This window comes from Podarcis vaucheri (assembly GCF_965113315.1).
Source record: "Podarcis vaucheri genome assembly, chromosome: 15".
Classification (NCBI taxonomy): Eukaryota; Metazoa; Chordata; class Lepidosauria; order Squamata; family Lacertidae; genus Podarcis; species Podarcis vaucheri.
Window position 1 is genome coordinate 12,160,015 of NC_138753.1, and position 22,222 is coordinate 12,182,236.

Below are 22,222 nucleotides of genomic sequence, written 5' to 3' on the forward strand. Positions count from 1 at the left end.
TGATAACATAAAAAACCCTTTTATTTCTAAATATCAGGCTATTGTTTGTTCCATATTATGACATTCTCACTTAAAGCTAAAAACTAACCAAGAATTCCAAACAGTAGCATTATCTCACAGGGGGCATTTAGACATTGTTGTCCTCATTAATACATAAAATAATTTTTTGCCACATAGTTGAAAATTAATATTTGTTTTGTTTTGGTATAACTTAATATTTGAGTTCATTCTTCAGCAGCAGCTATGGAGACCACATATCCTCATTTAATCCATCTATATACTGTTGCATGCCATCCCAATCTCCAAGAGGTGCAAAATTCCAGGGGTTCCAGGCGCTTACCCAGGGTTCCATTTTCTTGGAATGATGGGATGGCGGAGACCGTTGTGTCTTTCTGATATATGGCTTATTTACACATATATACAAGCTGAGCCTACGATGGAGGGCTCACAGCATTAGCCCTCAAGAGGATCTTGCTTCTCCCATAGTCACACAGCATTCGATTCCACCATAAATCAGGCATGTTTCTGTCCCTCAGCTACCCAAGTCTGCAGCCTTGCTTTGAGCTCTCACACACAACATCCATTTTGCCTCTGGCACAAAGCCACCCATACTTTAGGAACCACTGTGGCCCTTGGCTGGCTAATTCAGCAATTGAATCCCTGCTGGATCCATGAATTTGAAGAGACTGAGGCAAAAAGCCTACTCCTCCCCCACGCCAAAATTCACAGCCATACTTTCCATTTTCTTGCAATAACCATCCCAATCCCGGCAGCTAACAGTGAACCCTTTCTCCAAACCGTTTCCATTTGCCCAGCAGACAGTGGTCAGGGATGGCAGGAATTGGGAGCCCAGCAGAATCTGCAAAGCGCCTAGTTCCTCCTCATTGAATTTTGCGCCCTGGGCAAGTCTAACCACTTGCAACAAACCCAATTGCTAACTCCAGTTTTCCAAAACAAAGTATTGTAGGAAAGCACAACACTTGAAACTGCAAAGTTCATTGCAAGAATAAAGAACGCAACGACGTTTGATTGCCTTTCTCAAAATACGTCTTGGCACACGAATCCTTTGCAAGAATGTGAATCTATAGAAAACAATGCCTCGCAAAAGTCAGCGCTGCACCTTTCTGTGGTCTGCGCCCCAGGCGACTGACAGCATCTGCCTTAGGCAAGCAAACGCACCACCAAAAAAACCCCCCAAAGAGCTCACATCCCAGGCAGGGATTGATGCGCATGCAGAGACTGGCGTTTCCACGTGGGGCAGGCAAGGGCGTTGTGCAAAGGAGGAAGCCGAAGAAAGCCAAGCCCCGGCAGGGAGGCTCCTATCCAGCCTCTGCTTTCCTTAACCCGGAAGGGGAGGTTCTCACGTGCGCCTCTGCATTCCCTACTTCCACGTGCGTCTTTTTGCTGCGCTGCCTCCAGCATGGCCGGGGATGGCAGCGGTGGCGGCAGCCCCGGCGATGAAGCTGTCGCCGCGGCCCCCATCTCCCACCCGGGCCGGCTCCTGGGCCAGAACCGGCAGTTTTTGGATTTCTTCTGGGACATCGCCAAGCCCCAGCAGGAGACGCGCTTGAAGGCGACGGAGGATCTGCTGCGCTACTTGCGAGAGAACCAGAAAGTAAGAGAGACGGTGGAAAGTTAATATAAGCTTTTTGCAAACGCCGCGCTTCTCCCTCTGGGTTAAAAGGGCGGCTGGTAATGATAATGATAATAAAATATATGCCAGCCATCTAACTGGGTTTCCGCAGCCACTCAGGGCGGCTTCCAAGGAATTAAAACATCAAACACAGTATAACATCAAACATTAAAAATACAAAACATTAAAAATATTAAAGCCGCGTCTCTCCCCCTCTCACCTACCCCCCCCCCCAAAGTATGTGTTTGGAAGTATTGATATTATATACAGTATTGTTTAAGTTCCAGCCACAGGAGTCCCGTTGAAATGGATTTTGTCCCGCTGATTTCAGTAGGTCTTCTCTGACTATGGCTCAGTACAGCCGATTGTTTTTAAATTTTATTTTAATAGCAAAAAGGATATCTAAAGTTTTATAGCACCTGGACAAATAAAGACAGTCCCTACCTTCAGGTTTGCAGTGTTAACAGACAAGATACAAAAGGAAAAGGACTAGGGAGGGAGGAGAAAATGGATGGGACCAGGTTGGTCTCTCTCTCTTCCCATGGTGAGACACTTGGGTGCAGCTGCCCAATGGGTCCTCTGGCTGAAAGCAGTCCCAATATAATGATGCCATCACATTAACTTTTCTGTAGCATTCTCACATTCTGCATTTGGTGAAATTCACCTTTGGGTGTTTGTGGGCAGAAGTTTTCAGGGAAGTGCAGTCACCAAAGTCTGCCCTGCAAGTTTCTTTCCCTGAAAAACCAGCTGCTTTGCAGGGGTTGGATCCTTGGGGCGCCGTCCAACACTACCGTTCTTTGATTCTATGTACAAAGCCCCACAAAACCTATTGGTAGCAGCTTTGCACACCTATTTCATTAGGGAAAGTGGCTTATACATTTTATAATAAATAATCTGCTGCATGCAAACTGGAAAAAACACCATACTGTGTTTTCAGTTGAATTTATCATGTTATGTCTGTGGGGAACATATACAGTGGTGCCTCGCAAGACGAAAAGAATTCGTTCCGCGAGTCTTTTCGTCTTGCGATGTTTTTCGTCTTGCGCAGCATGGTCCGTCGCAACTGCGCCTCTTCAAGCGGCTTTTTAAAAAAAGCGCAAGATGTTTTCGTCTTGCGAAGCAAGCCCATAGGGAAATTCGTCTAGCGAAGCAACGCAAAACTGAAAAACCCTTTCGTCTAGCGAGGCATTCGTCTTGCGGGGCACCACTGTAGTTAGCAAGCCTATACACACAGAGAGACATTTGATGCTGGGATTGCACTTTAAACATGCTCAGAGGTGGTCCCCCCCTGTTTTTTCCAGGTATTTGAACAAGGGAGCTATGGATTTGAAAAAATCAGGCCCTGGAACTCAATGGATGATACTGGGGGTGGCAAAGGGCATGTTTCGGAAGAAGGCTGATGGGGTTGGCCTACTTCGGAAGGTTGTTGTTAGGATTATGAATGTGGCTGTGGAATTTAAGAGGTTTTAGGTAAACTGATTCTTTTAAAAAAAAAACTTTGATCACTGTAAAAGCCGCTCTGAATTAAGCAGAATAATATTTTTTTCACAGAAGCTATTTTAAAGGAAAATAAACATTACTGTATTTTGGTTTGTGGGGTAGTAAAAAATCCCACCATCACCACTGCCTGAACTTCTGAATATTTTATTTTAGGACGATGAGCAATTGAAATACAGCTTGAAGCGCCTGATTGATGGATTGGGAGCAACACGCGAAGCAGCCCGTCCAGGATTCAGTTTGGCTTTGGCTCAGGTTGGTGTTCCCCAGTGGAGTGCATTTTGGTTTTCTTGCTTTTAAGTTTTTTTAAAAAAAGCAAACTTTAAAATAATTCATTCCATAATTCTTCCGTAGAAGTTTTTTTAAAAACAACAACAGCAACTGTAGATTTGAAAGTAACATGCAGCCCTCCTGATGTTGTTGGACTATAACTCCCATCAGCCACAGCCAAAGGTTAGGAGTGATGGGGCTTGTAGTCCCAGCAGCATCCTGTTGCCTCTTATCTCCAATTCACACAGGTGTTCCCTTCTTTTTCTCTCTCCCCAGGTATTGCAGGTTTTTGAGGAGATCTCCCTCCTCACAGTCCTGGACCAGATCAAAGAAAAATACGACCTCGGCAGAGTGAAGAAGGTAAGGAGATGGAGTGGGCTTTGAGTTTACAGTTTGTGGTTGCCGTGAACAGCAGGATTTTGTTAAGAGGAGCTCTGCAGGTCCGCCGTGTTAATCTGGTGATCCAATCAGCGTCAGTCCACACGGGCCAAATCCTGGCCATTTGGGGGTTTGATTTTGTTCTGCAGGATTTGGCAGGGTGACTCATGTCGATTGGATCGCAGGCATAGCAACATGCTCCAAACAGGCACTGAGAGAGAGAATGTGCCACAGCCAAGTTTCACCCAGAGTGAGTTATGCTTGTGACCATAAGGAAGTTTGTGGGTTGCTGGTGCCCATTGGGAGTGCCTGTTTAAAGTGGTGCATTGAAAGAACGGTGCAAAGAGCCAGTTTGGCATAATGTGTAGAGTGTTGGACTACGGCCTGGGAGACCAGGGTTCGAATACCCACTCGGCCATGAAGCTCACTGGGTGACCCTGGGCCAGTCACCATCTCTTAGCCTGACCTACCTCAGAGGGTTGTTGTGAGGGTGAAATGGGGATGAGAAGAACCACGTACACCACTTTGAGATATTTGGAAGATAAAGGTGGTATGGAAATACAGTGGTGCCCCGCAAGACGAATGCCTCGCAAGACGGAAAACTCGCTAGACGAAAGAGTTTTCCGTTTTGGAGGTGCTTCGCAAAACAAATCTCCTATGGGCTTGCTTCGCAAGACGACAATGTCTTGCGAGTTCCTGCTGGTTTTTCCCCCTTTCCCCCCCTTTTTCTAAGCCGCTTATCAGCTGATCCGATCAGCAGATAAGCCGCTAAAAGCCGCTAATAGCGCTAATCCGCTAATCTGTCAATGGGCTTGCTTCGCAAGACGAAAAAACCGCTAGACGAAGAGAATCACAGAACGGATTCTTTTCATCTTGCGAGGCACCACTGTATATCAAATAAATAATTTGTCAGTGTCAAATATGGGTAATGAAACAGGCTTCTTTTTAAAAAAGCTAACTGCAGTTGGCCTAAACCGTGATCCTCTGTGCCAGCAAAATGGGACAATGTGTTTAATATAGAAGCAGAAGCAAAAGCTTCTGAGATTTTCCTGGTCACACTAGAGGACAAAAGGGGATGTCACAGTAAACTATGGTTTGTCGTAATGCGTGATCATGGCTGTCTGGCTGGAGAAAGGGGGGGGGGAGCCTCTGAAAATGGGGCGAGGGGAAATCGTCTCATTGTCTGAGACAGCTAGGAATATATCACGACCCATAGTTTGAGAAGCAACCGGGTAAAGCTGGTTATTTATTCAGGCCATTTGTACCCTGCTCTTTTTGTAAAAAAAATTGCTTCCATGTTAGCTTGCATGCAGTCAGATAACAAAGCAGGCTTGCAGTCTGAAACAACATGACACACAAGGGAAGATGGCAGGGAGGGAAGAGGAAAAAAGCAAACTCAGGATGACCATCCGGCATGGAAACAGTTCAGTAGTAGAAGGTCTTTCAGCAGAGCCGGGGGAATGGACCCTGCTCCCCACATCTTCCAAGATGCTTCCCATGTCCCCCAAAACAGTATTTGGGGTCATTTGGGGAGGCCCTATTCAGTCAACGGTGGGAAGTTTGAGGTTGAGGGCTGCATTTCCATATTGAAATGTTTTTGGGGGCGGATGGGAACCCATTCAAGTGGTGAGTGTTGCTAGATACTGCCTGTTTGCAAGTTTACTCGCTCTAAAAAGTTGCTCGCGAGATTCCACAGCCTTGCCTAGATTGTCTTTCCCTGTTGGTTCCCTTATGTTTCAGAAACTCTTCCGAAATGCTCTGTTTGGGAACTTTTTTGGCGTTCTGGCTCTGTTCCAGTCTGGGCGTCTTCCAAAGGTAATGCTAAATGCAAATGTTTCAGGTCTGCATGCCCCTGGTGCACACCCTGTGACGTGATGTTGATAATAATAATAATAATAATAATAATATGCTGAATTTTCTGATGTGCACAAATTATGCCAATAGAGTCAGCTCTCCTGAGTCGTCTGCTGAATGGGAGGCACTGGAGATCACTTCCACCAGTCACTGGAAATCCCAGATCACCCCCTACCTTTTCCAGGCATTGCTCACATATGCTTTCAAGCCTCGCTTAGAATCCATATGGACTAGAAACTTGAGAGAGCTCCTGCGCCTCTTAATGGAACACATGAAGCTCCAGTGTTCTGAGCTGATTCTTTGGCACATCTGGAACATCTGCTCTGCCTGGCAGCTGGTGGTAGAGTGAGGAGTGTTTTTCTCCATTGGCTGTTAGATCCTTTAAAGACTGGGTGGGCAATTTTTCCTGTTATGTTTTTTCCTCTGGGGTAACCTTTCAGGGAGGACTAAGACTATTCCTTGCTGAAACCCTCAAAAGCTTCTGGAAGTCACTGCCAACAGTGTTGAGGTAGATGGATCAGTTCCTCAAATACATGCTTTCCCTCTCACGTTCCCTGGGTCCACTCCATCCCTGTAGACTCACCCACTCTTATCTAAATTCCTTAGGATTCAAAAGCTCTCCTTGGCTGCGTCCAGCTTCTCCAGAGCCTTTCAGATCACCACGCCCACCTCAAAGACCTTCCTAGGAAGACATTGGCCGACATTGTTTCCGAGGTAGGGAGATGTGGGGTGTTGTTGCAAAAAAAAAAAAAAAAAAAGGGAGCCTCTTAAATATATAGTTGCGTAGCTTCTTCTGCAAGACCGGCTTGCAGGCACCAACCCGTCCCCGTTAGACCGCTGATGCTAATTATATTGCCTTGCCAGGACACAGGGAAATATTCCAGAGCTACAATTCACTTTGAGTAGTTCAACAGTCAATCCCTCTTCACGGGGAATTCTGGGAGGCGAATGCGGTTCTCCTAGCAACTCTTCAGCACTGCAGTTCCCAGAATGCTTTGCAGGGGAGCCATGTTTAAAGTGCGCTTTAAATGTTTGGTGTGACTGTGGCCTCATTCGGATGCCACCCATACAGTGGTACCTTGGGTTACATACGCTTCAGGTTACATATGCGTCAGGTTACAGACTCTGCTAACCCAGAAATAGTGCTTCAGGTTAAGAACTTTGCTTCAGGATGAGAACAGAAATCGTGCAGCAGCAGCGGGAGGCCCCATTAGCTAAAGTGGTGCTTCAGGTTAAGAACAGTTTCAGGTTAAGTACGGAGCTCCAGAACGAATTAAGTACTTAACCCGAGGTACCACTGTAATTGTCACGTAGACCAGGATGTCTGGCACCTGAGTGAATTCCACAGAAGCAAATGCTGATGTATTGCCAATGATGTCCAAAAAGTCCAAAGATGGTGTTGGGAAGGATGGATAGACTTGGCTGTGGGTGGCTTTATAAAATGGAGGACGAGGCAGGTGCAGAAAGAGATGGGCTTGTCCGGGGTGCAGAGGCGGTTGAGTAGCCACTGAAGGGGCCTAGGGAGTTGGATGGTCCGAGCGATGGAGGAGGTGAATACTTTTGGCACAGGAGTCTTGCCTAGAGGTGGGAGGTTTGAGATGTAAAAATGGGGAATCTAGCATGGACGTCCAAACCCAGGGAGTTGTTCGCTTTTGTTTTTGCCGGGGACTCAGATTCCGGAGGCTGTGTTTGAAGAGGTCCTTTTCAGCTTCTTGGAAGATGACCTCACCTCGGCCTTCAGCAGTCCAGGGCAGCTTTACCTCCTGCTGGTGGGCATCCAGAAGTTCCCCAGGGTTCTCCGGCCAGAAAAACTGAAGGCCCTCTTGGGCACGACTGCCGTTATCACGGCAGAAAACATTCCCAGGTATGTTGACCAGGAACGAATGCAGGACACTTGCGTCGCTTTTCAGCTCTTTTGAAATTGAAATATTGAAGTTGAAATTGAAATACTTTATTGTCACTTGTACAACTAGTATACAGTGAGATTACACGAGCACCCCCACTCAGCTCTCTTAGTCTTAATTCTCCTTGTTTACTGACGCACACCCACGAAACCCAAAAGTCAGTTGCCCTGTTGTTATCTTTTCATTCAGCAGCCCATAGATAGAAGCTGTTCTTTGCCCTGTTGGTGCGAGTAATCATGCTTCTATCTCTACTGCCTGAGGGCAGGAGATCAAGAAAGTGCCGGCCAGGGTGTGAATCATCCCTGAGAATTTCCCTCACTCTTCTGAGGCAACGTTCTTCCGCTATTTCATCCAGCGGATTCACGGGACAGCCCATAATATCTTGCAGTGAAGGAAGGAAAAGGAGGATTCTGGGATCTAAGATTCTTCGGGGTGTTGTTCAGTGGTATATCTCCCGCTCTCTGCAATCAGAAGGTCCCTGGTCCAGTCTTCATCATCTCCGAGGAGGGCAGGGAAAGGCCCCCAGTCAACACCCTGGGGAGCTGTTGTCAGCCTGACTAGGCCGTACTGAGCTGTATGGGCCAATATCCTACTCCAGCCTAAGGAAGCTTTGTATGCCCCTAGGCTTTGCCTCCACGCAACGGAAGGCAGTTTTTAATTTAATTAATTTTTTAAAAATCATTTTGCTCTTCCTTGCAGGCTGCTGGAGGTTTTGAAAATGGCGGCCAAGTCTGAGAAAAAGGACAGAAGTCTTCCAACTGTCGGACTGGACTTGATGAAAGTGGCCCTGAAGGAAGGCACCTTTGAGCTCTTCTGGAAAGAAGCTGTTGAGAACGGCCTGCTGAAGGACAACGTTGGACCTTGCAGGTTGGCTGGGGAAGTTTTGGCTTGTCTGTCACTCGCCACATTCACGCCACATGTTTTGAAGCACTATGATACCACTTTGCAACAGTCCCAAGAATTCTGGGAGCTGTAGTTTGTTGAGGGTCCTGAGGGTGGTTAGAAGGCCCCTTTTCCCTTCACAGAGCTGCGGTTTCTAGAATGTTTTAGCAATCAATCTCTTCAGAGAGAACTCTGGGAATTGTAGTTCAGTGAAGGAAATAGGGGGTCCACAGTTCCCATAATTCTTTGGGGGAAGCCATGATTGTGGTAATGCTTTAAATGTATGGTGTGAACATGGCTTCAGTCTCTCTTTGCAGTTCTTTCTCCCATTTTTATAAATCCCAGTGGTTTTCGAACTGTGCTCTGGGAGGCTGTCAAATTCTTCGCGAGTTTAGCAGGCCATTCTCAATTCATGAAATCGGTAAAGGCAGGCCCCTTGAAAGCCAGAAAGCTGCTTTCACTCATTATTTCTTATCCTGTGGGTCTTTTTCTTCCTCAGCTACATGTGTTACCGGTTGCTGGGCAGCTCTCTCCCGCTCCTGTCGACTAGCCAGCTAAGGATGGTTCTCCGAGGGGAAGTCATGCGTCATTACGGGACCCATGTTGTGTCCACCCAGGTAGGGGAATGGCAACAATATCTCTTCCCCAGTATGGTAGCCCCCATAGTTTACTGGAAAACAACTCGCAGCATCTCTGCTGATCTTGCTCTCTGGGACAGATGTAGTCCAAAATGCCTGGAGGCCACTAGGATGGTGAAGGCTGGTCTACCCTGATCAGCAGTGGCTCTCCAGGATTTTAGACAGCAGATGTTCCCAGCCCTCCCTGGAGACACCAGGGATTGGGCCCTTCTGCTTGCCAAACAGGTGTCCTGCTGCTCAGCCACAGCCCTTCTCCTGCCTGTGTTTTTCAGATGCATGACAGATTCAAGTTTGCCCCAGAGATGGAGGCCTACGTCGACGCGTTCTTAGAGGGATGCAGTGACCCGGCCAAGCAGCTGGCGGCGATGGTTGGCTTCTCCACGCTCACCAACCAAGGCTACCCGGTGGTGCCCAGCTTCTGGAAAGTGCTGAGGCACCTGCTCCCAGGGGCGTTGCTGAAGTACACGGCCTGGCTCAAGAACATGTTCCTCAACCCGGATTTGGACGCCTGCGTGGATTTCGCCACCAGGCGGCAGCAGCAGAACGAGAAGAAGACGGACGTGTGAGTGGAAGCTGGGGGAAAGGCGGAGGCACCTCCGGCCGAATAGGAAGCAGCCAGTGTGAGAGCCAGTGTGGTGTAGTGGTTAAGAGCGGTGGACTCGTAATCTGGTGAACCGGGTTCGCGTCTCCACTCCTCCACATGCAGCTGCTGGGTGACCTTGGGCCAGTCACACTTCTCTGAAGTCTCTCAGCCCCACTCACCTCACAGAGTGTTTGTTGTGGGGGAGGAAGGGAAAGGAGAATGTGAGCCGCTTTGAGACTCCTTCGGGTAGTGACAAAGCGGGATATCAAATCCAAACTCTTCTTCTTCTTATGCTGCTTCAGACCACTGCATGGAGGACAGATAAAAGAAGAGAAAGTCCTTCAGGCGGAGCTTAGTTATACTGTGGAACTCCCTTCCACAGGAGGCTGTGATGGCCACCAAGCTAGATGGCCTTAAAAGAGGATTAGACAGATTCATGGAGGAGAGGGCTATCCTTGGCTACTAGCCATGATAGCTGTGCTCTGCCTCCACAGTCGGAGGCAGTGATGCTTCTGAATGCTGGAAACCCCAGGAGGGGAGAGGGATCTTGTGTTCGAATCCTGCTTGTGGGTTTTCATCAGGCATCTGGCTGGCCACTGTGAGAACAGGATGCTGGACTCTGCAGGCCTGATCCTGCAGAGCTCTTCTTATGCTCTTGTCTCTCCCAGCCAGGAGAGTTGCCAGGGATTGAACCAGGAATGAATGAATGAATTTTAGTGAATGAATGAATTTTATTATGGTCACAGACCAGTTCCGGCTCACTTAAAATATCAGGAAAATCGTAAAACACAACAGGAATACATTGAATTGCATTGGGGTATAACAGAGACAATACAGATATAGCAGTTAAAAATATATATATATAAAATCTTGATCACTAAAATATCACCTAAAATTGTCAGAAGCTGGGACCTTCTACACTCAAAGCAGATGCTCTACCACCGAGATTCTATTTTTCACATGCACGTGACGCTCCTGTTGGTATTAGTGAGGCTTTGCCACTGGATTCTCCTCAGGTGCTAATTTCTGTGAGGTTTCTTGGCTGGGGCAGGCCCATTTGTACTTTCCACCAAGGCACCGTGAAGTCTTTAGGCTGGCCAAAGCTCCCTATAGCTTAGTTGATTCATTAGAGCCCCAAATTGGGCAAAAGTTTCCTACTTTGCAGGGGGTGGGACTAGATGACCCTCGGGGTCCCTTCTGGCTCTGCAGTTCAAAGATTCCCACCTATATCGGGGATGGTGGTCAATTGATTTGGTCAACTGTTGCCACAGGAACATAGGATGGTAGGTGTTGTTGTTTTTTAACCAAAACCACATTCTCACCATTTTAAGCAGCCAGGACTTCCCCCAAAGGATTCTGGGTACTAGGAGTTGTTACAAAGCCCCTGTTCCCCTCAGAGAGCTACAATTCCCATAGCGCCCTGTGATTGTTAAACAGCTCTGGGTATCTTAGCTCTCTGAGAGGAACAGGAGTCTCCTCTTAACTCTAAGCACCCTAAACAAATGAAAGTACCCAGAATTCTTTGGAGGACGCCATGACCGTTTAGTACCATGGCGCTTTAATTGAATGGTGTGGAAGTGGCCAAAGGGGGTGGGGGTCCCCGGACCCACCTGGCAACGCTGGAGGTGTCTCATAACACTAAACGATTGCTTAGCATGACATCTGAACTGGCCTGCTGCCCACCATCTTTTTACTCCATTAAGATGGCAAGGCAAGGGTCTGCTTTAGTGGCTCATTACTGCTGATTTCTCTCTGTCGATGCAGGGAAATGACCCAGCACTGTGTGACGCGCCTGAGGAAATGGATCATAGCTCGGCTGGTTGGCCTTGTCGAGAACCCGCAGATCAAGAAGGGAGAAGAGTTTGTGACTGATGTGACCAGGTAGGAGGGACAAGGTGGTTGACAGCGGCTTGCGCCGCCCGCTTGCTGAGGGAAGGGTTTGTTGTTCACTAGAGACAGCCGAATACTCTAAACCAAAGAGCTGTACTGCTCACAAACTTTGTATGACCTTAGGCCGCAATCTGCACTATTCTTTTAAAGCAGCGTCGTACCACTTTAAACATGGGTCCCCCCAAAGCTTTCTGGGAACTGCAGTTTGTTCAGGGTGTTCAGAGTTGCTAAGGAGCCTCTGTTTATCCTCACAGGGCTAGAGTTCCCAGAGTGATTTAACAGTCATTCCCTCTTCCTCCAAACCTTCCTCAAAAGTGCAGGTTTCCTCAAAAATATCTTCAATCGTCTAACTGGAATGAAGACCAAAGACACATATTTGAATAAAAGAACATATCCTTCCCTTTCCCAGACCTGTTTCCATTTTCCTCCACATCCCATGTCAGAAGTTTAGCTTGTAAGGTCCTTGGGATGGGAGCTGGTCCTCTGGTACTTGATAGCGCAGTGTGTATATTGATATTGCCAAGATAGAAACTTAAGATCCTGCAAGACACGTTTGGCATTTATGTTACTGGGTGGTTACCACAATGCAAGCTAGATCTAGCTGAGATGTAACCAGTGCTTATTTTCTTAAAAAATAGATACTGGTACTCACCATGGAGTTGTTACAGTAAGTGCCACACTTTTTTTTAATTAAAAAAAGGGGTGCTGGTACTGTGCACCTTTGAGTAAAAGTAAAAAAGGTAAAGGATCCCTGGATGGTTGAGTCCAGTCAAAGGCGACTATGGGGTGCGGTGCTCATCTCACTTTCAGGCTGAGGCCAGCATGACTAAACCACTTCTGGCACAACGAGTGACAGAGTGCATGGAAACGCCATTTACCTTCCCGCCACAGCAGTACCTATTTATCTACTTTCACTGGTGTGCTTTTGAACTGCTAGGTTGGCAGAAGACCTTTGAGTACCTCCTGAAAAAAAGCACTGGATGTAACAACCTGCCCCCCCCAGTCTATATTTACTTGCCACAAACATGAGGACTAGAAACTTCTTTCCAAGGGAAAGTGGGTATTCTTGGCTTTCTAATAATAATAATAATAATAATAAATTTTATTTATATCCCGCCCTCCCCAGCCGAAGCCGGGCTCAGGGCGGCTAACAACAATCAAATAATCAGTCAAATGATCACAAAATCTAAAAATATTTCGTTATAAAAATTAATTAAATCAAATTGATGGCAACCAATTAAGCAAAATTCTGTGCAGGTTGCCAGAGGAGGGAGTCAGGCTGCGCCCTGACCAAAGGCCTGGCGGAACAACTGAAGTGTCTCTAGAGTTGCAAATCATTTGGGAAGGCCGCTTTGTTCCAGCAGCCTGTATTAAGAAGTCGCTGTTGTCTTCTGCCAGGTTCTGCTTCTTTCACGCCTTTTTCAAGACCAAGAAACCGACCCCTGAGATAACCGAGACGAAAACCATACCATCGGTGCCCCTGAATGAGGCATCCCGTGCAGCAGCTGCAAACTCGTTTTTCAGGTATTCCCTTTGCTGCCTTGCTAGTTTTGAGCTTGAAAACCGTACGCGGATCACAACCCCAGCACCTCAAGGACTGCCTCTCCCCATAGGAATCAACCCGGACCTTGCAATCATTCCTTGAGGCATTTCTCCATGTGCCCTCTCCTTGAGAGGCCCAGAAGGTGGCAGCACGAGAAGGGGCCTTTTCTGTGGTGGCTCCCCGCTTGCGGAATGTTCTCCCCAGGGAGGCTCGTCTGTTAGCACCAATCTTTAGGCATTAGGCAAAAACATTTTATTTTCCCCCAGGCCTTTGGCTCTCAGTTACCTGTGGCCTTGTTGAGTAGGTGGGATGTTTTAATCCTCCCTTTTAAAAATAAGATTGCCGTTTAGATTTTTTTCCATTTTTCGTTTATGCCACCTTTTAATGTATGTGTGTGTTAGTTTATGTATTGCAAGTGGCTTTGAATTAGCTTGGATGGTTGAGCTCTCAGTTATCTGTGGCCCCCTTGAACAAGCGGGCTGTTTCAACCCTTCCTTTTAGAAACAGGGTTGTGGTTTAGATACTCCTTTGTTGAGCGTCTAAGGCCAAAGCATAGGAAATAAAACCCCACCAGATGACACACGTGTTGTGGATCTTCCATCTCACTGGAAACACACAGTTCATGTGTATTTCCCCCCTCCTTGATAGCCAAAGTCCATAAGTTCTTACACCATGAAGACAGATGTGGATTTATTCAAGGTTTTCCATTGCTGGGCTATTGAAATCCTGGCTTCAGCTAACATCCTTGTCAAAAGTTGTTGTTGTTTTTTTAAAGACATACAGTGGTACCTCTGGATACGAATGGGATCCGTTCCGGAGCCCCGTTCACATCCTGAAGTAAACGCAAGACGCGTCTGCGCATGCGCAGGTTGTGTTTTGTCGCTTCCGCGCATGCACATGATGTCATTTTGAGCGCATGCGCAAGTGGCGAAACCCGGAAGTAACACGCTCCGTTACTTTCGGGTCGCCACGGAACACAACCTGAAAATATTCATCCTGAAGCTACTTCAACCCAAGGTATGACTGTAATTTTTAATTGATTTTCACATGTTTTTTCTTAAATTTTGGCTTCCCACCCTTACTTCCATGTTTTTATTCCTACCTTATACAGGCTGCTTTATAGGACATACTTTAATACAACTATCCTCTATTTCACCTACCAATGTTTTCTTTCCACGTCAAAAGTTCTTTAGAGCCACAAGCTTTCACGTTGTCGGTCCTCATATTCAGCAACGACGGCTGTCAAGGAAGCCTGATGTAACTATTTTTGACATTTCTGCATATCCCAAGCGGCAGTTCCTGTGTTCAGTCGCTGTTTTCTCTCTCCCTGCAGTTTGCTCCAGCACTTGAACACGATGCCCGCGCTGGGGGACTCGGCCAAAGCAGAAGAAATGAGGAAGAAGCACCTTCACGGCTTGACCGCCATCGGGGACCCCTGGCTCTACCTCATCGTCCAGTACGCCAGTGCCCTCCTCTCTCACCAGGCCCACGTCGCAGTTGTGGTGCCATTTAGCGATGAAGAGAAGCTTGCTTGGGACAGGTACGAGGCACTTAGAGCTGGGTGGGGAGCCTGTGGCCTTCCAGGTGTGGTTGGACTCTCATCTCAGTGGAGCCTGCCTAGTGCCCAAGCCATTTTACCGCCCGAGGCGGAGGGACAAGTTGGTTCATTCCCCATTCAGTGCACAAAGTCTGACTAGACTGGCCTAGTCTCACAAATATTAATAATAATGATAATAATTTATTATTTATACCCCGCTCATCTGGCTGGCCTTCCCCAGCCACTCTGGGCGGCTTCCAAAAAATATTAAAATACTGTAATACATCAAACATTAAAAACTTCCCTAAACATGGCTGCCTTCAGATGTCTTCTAAAAGTCTGGTAGTTGTTGTTCTCTTTGACATCTGGTGGGAGGGCGTTCCACAGGGAGGGCGCCACTACCGAGAAGGCCCTCTGCCTGGTTCCCTGTAACTTGGCTTCTCGCAGCGAGGGAACTGCCAGAAGGCCCTCGGTGTTGGACCTCAGCGTCCGGGTAGAATGATGGGGGTGGAGACGCTCCTTCAGATATACTGGACCGAGGCCATTTAGGGCTTTAAAGGTCAGCACCAACACTTTGAACTGTGCTTGGAAATGCTGCTGGCTGGCTGGAACAAGCAAATAACAAACAAACGCAGAGCTGCGTGTCTCAGCCTGACCATTCTCTCCCCATCACAGAATGCTGCAGACGGTGGAAACCTTGCGGAAGAGAGAGAAGAAAAGTCAGAACCTGAAGTCCTCCGCCTTCCAACACCTCCTGCTGTTAGTTGGCATTCACCTCTTCAAGGTAATATCCGGCACGCTGGAAGCGGCTGTTTTGGGTGAGGCTTTGAATATGGCTGTAACCATAATGCCTAAGCCAATAATGATGATGATGATGATAATGGAAGGGGAGAGATATTTTGCAAAGGGCTCCCAGGGCTTGTCTTGGGAAAGGCATAGGAAACTGCCTTATATGAGGTCAGACTATTGGGTCTACAGTGGTACCTTGGTTCTCAAACTTAATCCGTTCCAGAAGTCCGTTCCAAAGCCAAAGCGTTCCAAAGCCAAGACGCGCTTTCCCATAGAAAGTAATGCAAAATGGATTAATCCGTTCCAGACTTTTAAAACCAACCCCTAAAACAGCAATTTAGCATGAATTTTACTATCTATCGAGACCATTGATCCATAAAATGTAAGCAATAATCAATGTACTGTAATATAAAATAATAAGACAGTATTGTAGATGATAAAAATTAAAAAAATAGTAATTCTTACCTGCATTGCGTTCTTTAAAAATTCATTGGCTTGCTTACTGTATGCTTCACATGATGATGACATGATAAAACCAGATCAGAACACAGTATGGAAAGATGAATTGCTATTTTCAGAAAATAGTAAACAGAACAATGTATTTTGCAACAAACGGTATAACAAAACAATCCTGCGGAGTTAGCAGGAAGAAAGAGACCAGGGATATGCTCGTTGGCCCATGGAAGGCCAACATGTTCAGAGAACCGAACACATGAGTTGAATATAAAAAAAAAAATTAAATGGGAAAGCAAGCAGGCAAACCCAGGAATTGCAAGTGCAGGGTTTGAGTTTGAGTTCTAGTGTATTTCTGTACCTGCACAATTTTTATTTATTTTAGCAAACCACTGCTTTGTCATTCAAAAAGTATCTCTAGGAAGTTTACAAAAATTATCAATAAAAAACAGATTATTAAATCCATTCAAAGGATGGCTAAAACCATCAGTTGCTAAAAAGAAACAGAACATGTAACTTCTGCATGTGTGGATAGACTTCCCTACAGAAAAATGTTTTAAGCAGACGCCGAAAAGAGAACAACGAAGACACCTGCCTGCTGTCAATCAGCAGGGAGTTCCTAAGTGTGGGTGCTGCCGTACTAATTCAAAGGATGAGTTTCTTACAAGTGCAGAGCATGTATTATGCGTCAGCTGTAGCAAGTGAACTGCAGGGTCGTTGCAGAATGCCCTGAGATGGGCTCCTGGTTGCAGAATGCCTGGTGGGGTAGTGTGATGGCTTGTGAACGCTCTCCGCAAGAAATGCCATTGCTCACTCACAGATACATATACAGTGGTGCCTCGCAAGACGAAATTAATTCGTCCCGCAAGTTTTTTCTTCTTGCGAGTTTTTCGTCTTGCGAAGCACGGTTTCCCATAGGAATGCATTGAAAATCAATCAATGCGTTCCTATGGAGACCGTCCGGGGACAGAGGGGAAGCGCCGCGGGCCTTCCCCTCTGTCCCCGGACCTGTTTTAAAGCAAGGGAAGAGGCAGCGGGGAGAATCGCTTCTCCCCGTTGCCGCCCCTTGGTTCAAAAGGGGTCCGGGGACAGAGGGGAAGGCGCACGGCGCTTCCCCTCTGTCCCCAGAGATTGCGGGGCTGGCAACGGGGAGAAGCGATCTTCTCCCCGCTGCCCCTTGCTTCAAAAGAGGTCTGGGGTGCGGGGGCAAGCTTCATTTTGCGAAGCAAGCCCATAGGGAAATTCGTCTTGCGAAGCAACTCGAAAACGAAAAAACCTTTCGTCTTGCGAGTTTTTCGTCTCGCGAGGCGTTCGTCTTGCGGGGCACCACTGTATACAGTCTTTATTTTACATATGTACAAGCAGCACGTTACAATCATGCATCCGAATCCTCCGGCTCAGATTCTTGGAGTGCCTTACGCCCGCCCCTTCTCCAACAGAAAAGGCGTGGAATTTTCATGTGATGTCTCTGTCTCCTCCTCTTTAACACTCTCCTTTCCTTGGCAGACGGAACAGGCCTTGTTTCACTGTCTGTGCCAGAACTTCCTGTGCAGTGTTGAGGCTCTGCTCCAACATCTGTGAGCTGTCCCTCCTCCTGGCTTTCCCTTCTTTCCTCCACCGCCACTTCCTGCCCCCCTTCCTCTGCCTGTCTCTTCTCCTCCCCTTCATTCTCCGCCAATACCATGACAGGTAGGGCTGTGGAATGCCAATTTTAGGAAATGGGGGCACCACTGGAACATAGGAACACTGAAGCTCTTTCCCACCAGAAAGTCTCCCATCCTAAGCTACTTTGCAACAACCTCGCATGCTGCCCTGAGTGACTTTGGAGAAAGATAGGATAAAAACATCGGGACGATGATCATGACAACATTTGACTCCTTTTTTCTTTCTCTCTCTTTTGGTTCCCTCCGCCTCTCGCTTCCTCACTCGATTCTTGCCCGGCTAGTCCCCTGCAGAGTGTGTGAACCTTCTGAGCGACCTGCAAAATTGCACCCAGAGAGCCTTTGGAGAGAAACCCAAGAAGAAAAAGACAACAGCTGCTGGTGAGTCTCTGTTCGCAGCCTGATTTATCCACCACACCCTTGTAAATAAACCCCTCATAGTTGCTGGCCTGATATTTATCAATTTATATAATAAACAACAGGAGACTGTAGGGATTGGTGTGAAGGCAGAGAAAGAAAGGGAAAACTTGCTCTTTTTTCTGCCTGTTTGTTTGGTGGGCCTCCAGATCCTTTGCTAGTTCTACTCAAGAGTAGACCCATTGATTTTAACAGACATGACCAGGGTGGATTTGATTTAAATCACTAGTCAGACTTGATTTAAATCTCTTTTTTTACAGAAAGACTCATTCTTGCTGGTATAATCTTAGTATTTACAACAGGTGAAGGTTTCATTTTTGGAATAATTTTCAGAGTAGTTTTTACAGTTATATGAAAAATTACTGATTTGGTTATGCTATTAGAAATACATAGACAGATAATCATGAAATTATTGTGAGGTTTAATATGTTAATGGTTTATATCTGGACCACTTTTCTGCTGTCCTTTATTCTAAGGAGAAAAATAATTATTTCCTTAATAACAATTTATTTAACTAAAACAATAGCATAGCATATGTATCCATGATTGTTAACAGTTGTGGGTAAACCATTTTTTTAAAAAAAACCTTAGGCTGAGTTTTAGCACACATGAAAAACAAACAAATCCTTATTTCTTTATGAATAGCCTTTGGACTATAATGTAACTTAAACAGAAAACTACTTTTAGGAAGATTTTTCCTCCAAAAGCATTTTATTTTAAAAATAGATGTTTTAAAATTTATTTTTAAAAAATCATTGATTTTTATCCACCCTGGACATGACTAACTTCGGTCCATCAGTGGGTCTGTTCTGAGTAAGTGGTTGGATGTAGGCCCTAGGCAGCCTTTGGCCTTCTAGATTGCTGCAAGTGTCCGCAATGGCTGAGGCATGATGGGAGTTGTAGTTCAACAACACCTGGAGGGCCAAGGCTGTTGATAGCATTTGGTTGCGCAGGAGGGATTGTGCTGAACCCCAGTTCCCTCCTCCACCAGCCCACCCATGTGCAACTCTTTGTCTCTGTTGCTAGCAGGATTAAAGGGAGGCTGGATTTGCTGACCAGGCCACTGTTGCATTGCCCACTGGGAGGCATTCAGGCTCTCCCTGTGTGTTTTTCTCCAATCAGGTGGCGAAGAAGAGCCGGAATGGGTGGAGGTGATCATCGAAGTCCTCCTTTCCCTCCTGGCCCAGTCCAGCGGCCTCATCCGACGGGTCTGCAAAAGCGTCTTTGGGCTCGTCTGTCAGCACATGACGAAGGGCGCCCTGCAGCTCATCCTAGACGTGAGTAGCCTGGGGCCGCCCAGAGCAGGAACGGTGACATTCCCACTCTCCGGGGCCATGTGCTCTTGGGGGAAAGCGGTTGGGGGCTACATCTCAACGGTGGGGAGAGTCAGAGCTTGGTGTGTGTGGGGAGTCATGTTCATTTAAAGTGCTAGGATACAGCCGCCCCCCAAATAATCCTGGGAACTGTAGTGTGTTAAGGTTGCCGAGACCTGTATTCCCACAGAGCTACAATTCCCAGAGTTTGCACCACTCTGGGAATTGCAGCTCTCTGAGAGGAATAAGGAGTCTCTTGACAAAACCCAGCATCTCCCCCCGCCCTCAGGCCTGTGGGGCTTCGACCCCAGTAGAAAAACGCTTCCACACTTCTGCTTTTGACGATGGCTGTGAATGAATTCTACTCAATATTGACCCAGAGCAGAACTCTGACATGTAGGTAGCAGAGTAAAAACGTAAACACATTTGGTCACAAATACATTCAGGATTGGCACTGTCCATAAGAAATCCAGTTGCAGCAGACTTGACTTAACTTACAATAACTTATAATGACTAAACCTTAACACTATACAGTGGTACCTCGGGATGTGAACGGGATCCGTTCTGGAGTTCCGTACGCATCCTGGATAGAAGGTAAGACGCGTCTGCACGTGAACAGGTTGTGTTTCGCCGCTTCCGCGCATGCGCGTGATGTCATTTTGACCGTCTGCGCATGCACGAGTGGCAAAACCCAAAAGTAACACTCTCCATTACTTCCGGGTCGCCGCGGAGCACAACCCGAAAATACCGTACTTTTCGTCCTATAAGACACACCTAGTTTTTGGAGGAGGAAAAGAAGGAAAACAAGAAAAAAAATATTCTGAATCCCAGAAGCCAGAACAGCAAGAGGGATCGCTGCACAGAACACCACACCAGAAGGAAGAGAGGTAGAAAGAGAAAGTGAAACCTAGGCTCCTTCTCACCTTACTTTTATGGTCAGCCAGAAAAAGAGAAGAAAACCAGTTTAAAGCAGCTGTACTCAGCTTCTCTGAAGGTATAACCCAAACATCACGAACCTTCTGCTTGTTTCTTTCGCACAGAGCACCTTCCAGAACCCTCTTGAATTAAGTAGAATAGGAAAGATCTCTACACATCAGATCAATGCTTTCTGTACCAAGAAATGCAAACTGACAATGGCAGCCCTGTGCCACAGCAAATGCATGCTTTGTGAGAGCCACTCCTTTGCGCATGTGAGAGAAGGGGCACATCTTTGTCAATATGGCGCCTGCAACTTAGGTTTGAGCGTCTGTACTGACCACCTGTACGTATATGTGCAAATATATATATATATTTCTCCTCAAGGTTCTCGACCCACAGCACGACCAGGATGAAGAGAACGCCGTCGTCGTGATGGAAGAAACTCAAAAGAAGAAATCTTTGCCGGAAGATGTGGTAACTGCTACCGAATTTGTTATAATAGTGCATTTAGCCCTGGAACATCACTAAGGCCACTTTCGCCCTTCGCATTTTAGGACTGTGTCTAATAAACTGTATAAAAGGCGGGGAACGGCTGTTGCGACTTCAGGCTAAGCCTTCTGACGTTCCTGAGCATTTATATTTGCATATAAAATAAGACCGAATGGCAAAAGGAGCGATTCTGAGCTCTTTTAGCTTGATGCAGGATTTTTCTAAGGACGGAGATTTGCCAAGTCTTGGATTCCCGATAAACTGAGTTGAATCTTCCTCTTTCTCGGCAGAGCGAAGAGGATGATGGTGAGGAGAGTTCTTCTGACGAAGACGACAGCTCTGAGGACGATGAGAGTGAAGGGGAGGAAAAGGAGGCTTCGGAGACGGATAACGAAGATGAGAACGTTGAGGCTGACGAGAAATTCCGCGCCATGCTGCGAGGAGTTCTGCAAGCTGGGAATGCACTGGTAAGTGTCGCAGGAGGTGAGGGCGAGGTGTTGAAGCCTTAACAATGCGGCACTGTCTTGTTATTGTTGTGTGTGTGTGTGTGTGTGTGTGTATATATATATATATATATATGCTTTCGTAGATTTTCACGGGTACAGGAATGCAGGTTTTGGTGTCTTCGGGTGTCTTCCCGTGTAAGAGTCGGGGTGTCTGGGCGACGTCTGGGTGACGTTTCGACGAGGTCTCACTCGTCATCTTCAGGCTGGTGCTTTCGGCTTCTTGTTACTGGAACAGAGCATATATATATATATATATGCTTTCGTAGATTTTCACGGGTACAGGAATGCAGGTTTTGGTGTCTTCGGGTGTCTTCCCGTGTAAGAGTCGGGGTGTCTGTGCGACGTTTCGACGAGGTCTCACTCGTCATCTTCAGGCTGGTGCTTTCGGCTTCTTGTTACTGAAACAGAGCAGAGTCTGGTGTTTGAGTTCCTATAAATACTGTTGAGGGGTGTGGTGTATAGCCTCCAACGTTCTGGGCAGAGAGGAAGTTCCTAGATTAGTGTGCCTTTTCTTCTTTTGTTCCTTAATTACTTGAGGGATATCTTGGGTGATTTCATGAGTGATATTCTGAATACCACTGGGTGGGTCATTAAGTGTAGATTAGTTGCTAAAGCTTTCGTGTCTTGACCTCTTGAGCTTGTGAAGAGTTTTTCTGAGAAGATGGCTGTGCTGCATTTAGTTGTGCTCTGGCTTGGCTTTGTGTATAGGGGCGAGCTGTGGTTTTGTGCCTTGTGCCAGCCAGATCTGTGTAGGGATTGCAGGGGGGTGCAGCATCCGGAGGTGCCACTATAGTTTGGCTACTGGATGGAGTCTGTAATATGTCTGTGGAGAGGGTCTGGGTTTGGGTCTGGTGTGGTTGATTGGTGACGGCGTTCTGTGTGCCTCTGGTTCTGGTGTCGGTTTTTGTGGGGAGGGCTAATTTCCAGATGTCTGGCAGGCGGGACGTGTCGTCACGCTTGTTCATGTTGTGAGGGTGTTTCTCTATCTCGATGGCTTCCATGATTATTCTCTTGTGGTGATGTTCCATGTTAAAGAGCAATTTGGAATCTGCAAAATTAATTTCGTG

The 22,222-nt window shown here is 46.8% G+C and overlaps 1 protein-coding gene across 1 annotated transcript in view; it reads left to right on the forward strand.

Annotated features, from left to right (window-relative positions):
* Window positions 1-1,369: 1,369 nt before the first annotated feature.
* Window positions 1,370-22,222, forward strand: part of MYBBP1A (MYB binding protein 1a) — a 58,326-nt gene continuing 37,473 nt past the window's right edge. Inside the window, exons 1-17 of the mRNA XM_082201183.1 lie at window positions 1,370-1,615; window positions 3,287-3,385; window positions 3,677-3,760; window positions 5,519-5,593; window positions 6,239-6,346; window positions 7,306-7,496; window positions 8,236-8,403; window positions 8,918-9,035; window positions 9,329-9,618; window positions 11,404-11,520; window positions 12,928-13,053; window positions 14,406-14,612; window positions 15,285-15,393; window positions 17,797-17,893; window positions 19,052-19,206; window positions 20,545-20,634; window positions 20,940-21,116. Of these exons, the coding sequence (XP_082057309.1) occupies window positions 1,421-1,615; window positions 3,287-3,385; window positions 3,677-3,760; window positions 5,519-5,593; window positions 6,239-6,346; window positions 7,306-7,496; window positions 8,236-8,403; window positions 8,918-9,035; window positions 9,329-9,618; window positions 11,404-11,520; window positions 12,928-13,053; window positions 14,406-14,612; window positions 15,285-15,393; window positions 17,797-17,893; window positions 19,052-19,206; window positions 20,545-20,634; window positions 20,940-21,116 (2,406 nt within the window). The 5' untranslated portion in view covers window positions 1,370-1,420. The remainder of the gene's footprint in view (window positions 1,616-3,286; window positions 3,386-3,676; window positions 3,761-5,518; window positions 5,594-6,238; window positions 6,347-7,305; window positions 7,497-8,235; window positions 8,404-8,917; window positions 9,036-9,328; window positions 9,619-11,403; window positions 11,521-12,927; window positions 13,054-14,405; window positions 14,613-15,284; window positions 15,394-17,796; window positions 17,894-19,051; window positions 19,207-20,544; window positions 20,635-20,939; window positions 21,117-22,222) is intronic.